The 7,950-nt window shown below is 39.5% G+C and overlaps 1 protein-coding gene across 1 annotated transcript; it reads left to right on the top strand.

The window, feature by feature from the left end:
* The first annotated feature begins 693 nt into the window (after positions 1-693).
* On the top strand, positions 694-4,116 carry TSHZ3 (teashirt zinc finger homeobox 3). The gene has a single exon (XM_034073001.1). It carries the CDS (start codon positions 709-711, stop codon positions 3,730-3,732), a length of 3,024 nt encoding a protein of 1,007 aa, XP_033928892.1. The 5' UTR covers positions 694-708; the 3' UTR covers positions 3,733-4,116.
* Positions 4,117-7,950: the final 3,834 nt, after the last annotated feature.

Below are 7,950 nucleotides of genomic sequence, written 5' to 3'. Positions count from 1 at the left end.
GCTTTTACCATCTCCTACTCTAAAAAAATATATTACTAATAATGATAACTTTAAAAAAATCAATTTTTTATTATTGCAGCTGAAGATTTTTTTACTTTCTAGAAATTTTTGGTGTTTGTTGTACTCTATTAAAGATTGAATCTCAAATCTGTAATGAGCAAAAAATGCTTGCTTAATTTAAATTGTGAATCTGTCTGTTAAGAAATGCATTAGGGGTAGGAGAAGCATAAGACATATTAATTGACAGACAGGAACTGCTGTCTCTGAGGTTGATACAAGTAATTTATTACTTTAGAAATGAATGCCACCTCCAGAATGTGCTTCATTAATTTCAAATTTAGTTTTAATTTCAAGCTGTTGCCCCTTGAGAAGAATAAGGTGGCAAATTATATTTGAAGAGCAGATTTTTTTCTCGTGCTGAAGAAACACTAGATTTTAACTGTTTAATTTTATAAATAAATATACTTTGGCTAACACATTTAAGCAAAAGTATGATCAGCAGAAACTAACTTGCATTTTGTTCTCTTCATCATAGCCTATGTTTCAGATGAACTAAAAGCAGCAGCATTGGTGGAAGAAGATGTGGAACCTGATGAAAATGCAGTTGATGGGGAGCCTTCAGCAAAATATGCATGTCCAGAAAAAGACTTCAGTAAGAACTGCCAAAGCTACCAAAACTCTCCAGCAGCTGAATTTTCTAGCCATGAAATGGATAGTGAATCACATATCAGTGAGACAAGTGATCGCATGGCAGACTTTGAGAGCAGCTCTGTCAAAAATGAGGAAGAGAGCAAGGAGGTCTCAATACCACTGGAAGACTCTACTGTATCTGATAGTTTAGAACAAATGAAAGCCGTCTATAATAACTTCCTCTCCAATTCCTACTGGTCCAATCTCAATTTGAACCTTCACCAGCCGATTTCAGAAAAGAACAATGGTAGCAGCAGCAGCAGCAGCAGCAGTAGCAGTTGTGGAAGTGGCAGCTTTGACTGGCACCAGACTGCTATGGCTAAAACACTGCAGCAAGTTTCTCAGAGCAGAATTCTTCCTGAACCAAGTCTTTTTAGCACAGTTCAACTGTACAGACAAAGCAGTAAGCTTTATGGCTCTATTTTTACCGGAGCCAGTAAATTCCGGTGTAAAGACTGCAGTGCTGCCTATGATACTTTAGTAGAATTAACAGTGCACATGAATGAAACAGGACATTATCGAGATGACAACCATGAAACTGATAACAATAATCCCAAAAGATGGTCCAAACCTCGTAAACGTTCTTTGCTTGAAATGGAAGGGAAAGAAGATGCCCAGAAAGTTTTAAAGTGTATGTACTGTGGTCATTCATTTGAATCTCTTCAGGATTTGAGTGTTCATATGATCAAAACAAAACACTACCAAAAAGTGCCTCTGAAGGAACCTGTTACACCTGTAGCAGCAAAAATTATCCCAGCTACTAGAAAGAAAGCATCACTGGAGCTTGAACTTCCAAGTTCTCCAGATTCCACAGGTGGGACACCAAAAGCAACAATCTCGGATACCAATGATGCACTTCAAAAGAATTCTAATCCTTACATTACGCCAAATAATCGCTACGGTCACCAGAATGGTGCCAGCTATGCCTGGCACTTTGAGGCGAGGAAATCTCAAATCTTGAAGTGCATGGAGTGCGGAAGCTCACATGACACTCTGCAGGAACTCACGGCTCACATGATGGTGACAGGACATTTTATTAAAGTCACTAACTCTGCCATGAAAAAAGGGAAGCCAATTATAGAAGCCCCAGCAACTCCAACAATAACATCTTTAGTAGATGAGAAAGTACAGTCTGTGCCCCTTGCTGCCACCACTTTTACGTCTCCATCCAATACACCTTCTAGTGTTTCCCCTAAATTAAATGTTGAAATAAAAAAAGAAGTAGATAAAGAAAGAAGCATTGCTGATGACAAAATGAAAGACAAGGAAAAGTCAAGTGAAGATGAGGAGAAGTACGATATCTCCTCAAAATACCATTACTTGACAGAAAATGACCTGGAAGAAAGCCCTAAAGGGGGATTAGATATATTGAAGTCTTTAGAAAACACAGTTACATCAGCTATAAACAAAGCCCAGAATGGCACACCAAGCTGGGGTGGCTATCCCAGCATTCATGCTGCCTATCAGCTGCCCAATATGATGAAGCTGTCACTGGGCTCATCTGGGAAGAGCACACCGTTAAAACCTATGTTTGGAAACAATGAACTAGTATCACCAACTAGAAACCAGCCCTTGGTGTCTCCTCCAAGTAGCCAGACCTCACCTGTGCCAAAAACAAACTTTCACGCCATGGAAGAATTGGTAAAGAAGGTCACTGAGAAGGTGGCTAAAGTGGAGGAAAAAATGAAAGAGCCTGAAGAAAAGTTTTCTCCAATGAAGCGTGCAACACCTTCACCATGCAGTAGTGAAGTCAGTGAACCTCTTAAGATGGAGTCCTCCAATGATGGTGGCTTTAAAAGCCAGCAGAACAGTCCAGTCCCTCAGAGAGATGGTTGCAAGGATAGTCCGACTGTAGAACCTGTGGAAAATGGGAAGGAGCCTGTTAAGTCTATTGTAAGTTCTTTAAGTAGCAGCACAGCTATCATTACTGACCACCCTCCTGAACAGCCATTTGTAAATCCATTAAGTGCACTACAGTCTGTCATGAATATTCACCTTGGGAAGGCAGCAAAGCCGTCTTTGCCTGCTTTGGATCCAATGAGCATGCTGTTTAAAATGAGCAACAGTTTGGCAGAAAAGGCTGCAGTGGCCACCCCACCTCTACAGTCCAAAAAAACAGACCACTTAGACCGTTATTTTTATCATGTCAACAATGACCAACCTATAGATTTGACGAAAGGCAAGAGTGACAAAAGCTGCTCTTTGGGTTCAGCGCTTTTGTCATCTACATCGACATCTTCTGCATCTTCTTCATCTACAGTGACAACAGCAAAGACATCTGCAGTCGTGTCATTCATGTCAAACTCGCCGCTACGCGAGAATGCCTTGTCAGATATATCTGATATGCTGAAGAACCTGACAGAAAGTCACACATCAAAATCTTCCACACCTTCCAGCATATCTGAGAAATCTGACATTGATGGTACCACAATAGAGGAACCAGAAGAGAGTACACCAGCTCAAAAAAGGAAGGGACGTCAGTCTAACTGGAACCCTCAGCACTTGCTCATATTGCAGGCCCAGTTTGCAGCTAGTTTGCGGCAGACTTCAGAGGGTAAATATATCATGTCAGACTTGAGCCCTCAAGAAAGAATGCACATTTCCAGGTTTACGGGACTTTCAATGACCACAATTAGCCACTGGCTAGCCAATGTGAAATACCAGCTCCGAAGGACGGGGGGAACTAAGTTCCTTAAAAATTTAGACACTGGGCACCCAGTGTTCTTTTGTAATGACTGTGCTTCACAGATCAGAACTCCTTCAACTTATATCAGTCATCTTGAATCACATCTGGGTTTCAGGTTAAGAGACTTGTCCAAATTGTCCAGTGAACAGATTAACAGTCAGATAGCACAAGCAAAGTCACCATCGGAAAAACTGGTGACGTCCTCTCCAGAGGAAGATATTGGAACTTCTTATCAGTGCAAACTTTGTAACAGGACTTTTGCAAGCAAGCATGCTGTTAAACTTCATCTTAGCAAAACACATGGGAAGTCACCGGAGGATCATCTTCTGTATGTTTCAGAGTTAGAGAAGCAGTAGCATTTGCTTTCGATTAAAATAACTGTAATTTGCTTTGAGGAAAACTGTCAAAGACGCCTTAAAGCTACTGTTTAGTTCTTGGCACATGTTCTTATTTTAACTCCAGAGTCGCTCTGGGCTGAACTGTTTTGTATAACTGTACAGTGTTTAAATAGAGGTGCATAATCAGCTGTTGTTACTGGTAAAATATGAAGGTTAAAATGCAGTGGTAAGTGTTTGGAATTTTGTGTAAATTTGATTTAGTTGCTGTGCATCCCTCTGATGCATCAAGCTGCATGCATTAACTGACAGTTTAATTAAGCATAATAATTCTGGTGCACTTTTTTCATGTGACCTAAGTGTGCTGGTATTTCTCACCCTATAATCTTTAGCCCTCTGAGTACTTTGAAGCACTTTTGCATTAATTTGGTAAAAATGTGTGGATATGGTTTTTTTTAAACCCTTACCAGCTTAGTTCCGGTTACTAATATGAACCTCCATTTATGCAGAGGTGTCTCACACCTTGAAATTTAAAAACATAATTTTCACATTGAAACATAGATGTATATATTGTATAAATTTCAAAATCTCTTATGGAAAATGTGATTGTGGTTAATGCCATTTTCGTTTTTCTTCAGCATTTTTAGCAACAGTGGGGTTTGTACCTGATAAGGCCCAGGTATAAATTGTACCTATATATAGTGTATATTTCATTTTTTAGATCAACGTTTTTTCCTTTAACATCCAAACATTGTAAATTATATGATGAAAGATACAACAGATAGCATTTATAAAGTATTCAGAAACATTATTCTTAAAGCAAAGTATGTTTTGTTTTGCTATACAGTACATCTATATTAGTAGAGGTTCATGTTTAAATTATACATATTTATTAGTGTTGCTATCTTTTGTTTTTGGTTTTGGGGTTTTTTTTGTTAAACTGTCTGAAGAAACAGAAGCCACGGACTGCATTCCTGGCATGCATTCTAACTGTTTTGCACAACATGACTTTTAAAGGTATTTATTAGTAAAAAAAAAAATAAAATAAAAAAAAAACAATAAAAAGAAAAAATTCAAAATAAACTCAGTGCTCAAAGGGTTAAATCTATTTGAAAAACTTGTACTGTATTTCCTAAACATTGATAAAGCCTTTAAAATGTTTGTACTGTAATACTTTGCTTAAAAAGTTATGAGGCATTCGGTGATATAACCTCTTTTACTTATTTATAAGCGCTCTTTGTTGTTATTTCCTATTGTAGAATGCCTTTTTATTTCAATTGGTAACTTTCTGTTTTGTTCTGCCTAATTATTCTCCCAAGATTCCATACTGCAGCTTTATCTTTAGGCATATGAAAGGTAACCCGTGGTTACCAGCACACTAAGTGATTCTGTTCGTCTCCATTTTTGGCAGTTAATTTGCAGAAGTAACTGACAGCTGACACCATATGAGAATCTACGTATAAAATATTGGCATGTAAACAGCACAGACACTGTAATGCACTCTGTGCCCTGTTTTGTTGTTGACAATGAAGCACCATTATAAGACTCTTCATATAACCTTTTTTTCTACGGCAGCATTAAAATTGTCTTTTTGCTATAATTTTGTGTTGCGTTCACAATTATGTCTGAAATGTGCTACGACTAACGAGCACATTAAAATTAAATTGTATGCTATCTGTTTATGACTGAAGCTTGAGTAGGTTTCTTCATCTGCCAGGTGCTGGCAGTCAAAAGCTGCACATAAATCAGTGGAGTTTTAGTGAACTTTAGCATTTAAAGAGCAGGGCAGCACTTATTCAAAGGCTGCATTAACGCATTTTTTTTTTTCTCCTCCCAGAAAAGATAAATGAGCATTATAACTCCTTTTTAAACATCAGGTAAGGCTGACTGTGAGGACGGGGTTTGTGAGCAACGTGTGGCAAAGGAAATAGGTGTTCTGCTGTGCTGTGTATTCAAACCCAGGCGGATACTGCTGCTCACACACCTTCCCCCGGAGTGTATTGAGTCTGCAAGTGGCGCTGGTGGGTATTTCGTGGCTTAGAAATCCCCTCTCAATCTACCCAGCATTTTCAAATGACAGGAGTAGGAACCTGAGACTACTGACTTCAACTCTGTGGTTTTGAAGTGAGTCCTCTCATGGCCCTACATGCTGTTAAACAGCATTTGCAGCAGATAGCGAGGGGAAAAGGAGATGAATAAACAAATGCCAGACAAACACAAACAAGCAGGAGCATTTGATAATGACAGACTTTTACTGGGATTGACAGGTCAGTCCGTCAAAACTATTGCAAACAATTTGCATCTCCAAAGCACCTGTATTATAGTGCATGTATATAATGTCTTTTGCCAGTCACGTGAACTCAGAGTCTGGAGATGGTTATATGGGAACCAAAACCACCACTACAGCATTTAATAGTCAGGTCTTAAGTAATAACTAGCATCCGAATGACAAATACACTGTTTCCTTTCTTTAAAAAAATCCGAAGCCTTTTACTGTCTTCCAGTAAGCAGCTAATTAAATCTTTGGTCCCATTCTTCTTGCCTCTTCCTCTTTCCCTTCCCCATCCCCTTCCCCTCCCTTTTTTCCCTTCCCCTTGTCTCTTCCTATTCCCTCCCCACCCCTCCCCTCCTTTCCTCTCCTCTCCTTGTCTCTTCTGTCCTTTCTTCTCCTGTCCCTTCCCACTCCCCTTTTCTCCCCTTTCCTTTCATTTTCATCTTTCTATGTAATAGTAAAGGCTAGCACTAGATCTTCAAAAATTGAGCATTCTGTGCATCCAATAGCAAATGCTGGTAAGCAGACCTAGTGAATGGGATTAATGATGAGGGCTCTGTTTTTTTTTCTTCCTCTTGGCACACAGTTGTATCTGATTTTAAGGTCATTTGTGTGTCAATGTTTATGGCCTCAGCTCAAATTCCAGCAATAAAGATGCAGCATGCTGTCATGCCAGTTGACTGTCCCATCCCAGGAGTCCCTCTCAGTTAGTTAGGAGAGGCAGTTGAAGTCTTTAAGGAAGCCTCCTGGGTGGCTGTCCACACTTTCTGCAAATAGATGATCTCAGTCTAAATGCAGCCAAACATTTTACCTCTACAGCAGAGAATTCCTCCTATGAAAATTATAACAGCTTAAATATAGTATTTGGTTGCAAACCAGAAATTCACACATAAGGAGACTGGCAGATTATTGCATAAATTGTCAATCAATGTATTTTTAAGGTGCACCATTGACTTACAATAGTAATGCTAAAACTCTGTACCCAACACTCTTATCTCGGACACAGGAGGCAGAGGGGCTTTTTATAGGGCATGTAGTGACAAGGGGGAATGGCTTTAAACTGACAGAGGGGAGATTTAGATTAGACATTAGGAAGAAGCTCTTCCCTGTGAGGGTGCTGAGGCACAGGGTGACCAGAGAAGCTGTGGCTGCCCTGTCCCTGGCAGTGTTCAAGGCCAGGTTGAACGGGGCCTGGTCTAGTGGAAAGTGTGCCTGCCTGTGGCAGAGGGTTTGGAACTGGATGAGCTTTAAGGTCCCATCCAACCCAAACCATTCTATGAGCCTATGACTGCAGAGCCTTTTGCACTGTCCCTCCTATTTGTTAAAATACAGACAAGCGGTCAATGGTTGCAAACACCAAACGCCACTGATAGAACTGCACCTAATCTGGGAACAGTCAGTTCCTGGGCCTGATTTCTCCAGGTCTCAGTGTGCAGTGAGGAGATAGACTAGGTGGAAATTCACGGAGCAAGCTGTTAATATGCTCCAGAAATGACTTTTTAATACATTTTTTAAATATGCTTGAAACTTTGCAAATGAATGGCTAGTCAGGATCTGCATATCCCAAGTTTATTAAAACAAAGTTCAGCTTGCATTTCAGAGCCTTGAGGACTGGCATACCAATGTGATTTCACATTATAAAGAATTTAGAGAATCAATGAACTAGAATAATGTTCTTTTCTTCCATACACTGATATGTATATTGGCATGGTAACTATTAGTGCTAACCAAATCACCACCCTAGCTACGTTATTTTTTTTCCTATTAGACAAACATGAAGGTGTGGATGCTGGATTTTGAAATATGCCCCTGAATTCTGACTTTTGCTTTGCATTGGATACGTTATTTAGAAATATGCAGATGGAGTGAGAATGAAAACAAAATGCCTCAAGAAAGAGTTTAAAAATGAAATTGTGATGAGGTGGGAAGAGCTTTAAATCACAGGTGTATAAAGGTGACCCTGGTGT

Source organism: Melopsittacus undulatus, chromosome Z (genome assembly GCF_012275295.1).
Source record: "Melopsittacus undulatus isolate bMelUnd1 chromosome Z, bMelUnd1.mat.Z, whole genome shotgun sequence".
NCBI lineage: Eukaryota > Metazoa > Chordata > Aves > Psittaciformes > Psittaculidae > Melopsittacus > Melopsittacus undulatus.
The sequence above is the reverse complement of the archived record's forward strand: the minus strand, read 5'-3'. Positions and strand labels throughout refer to the sequence as shown.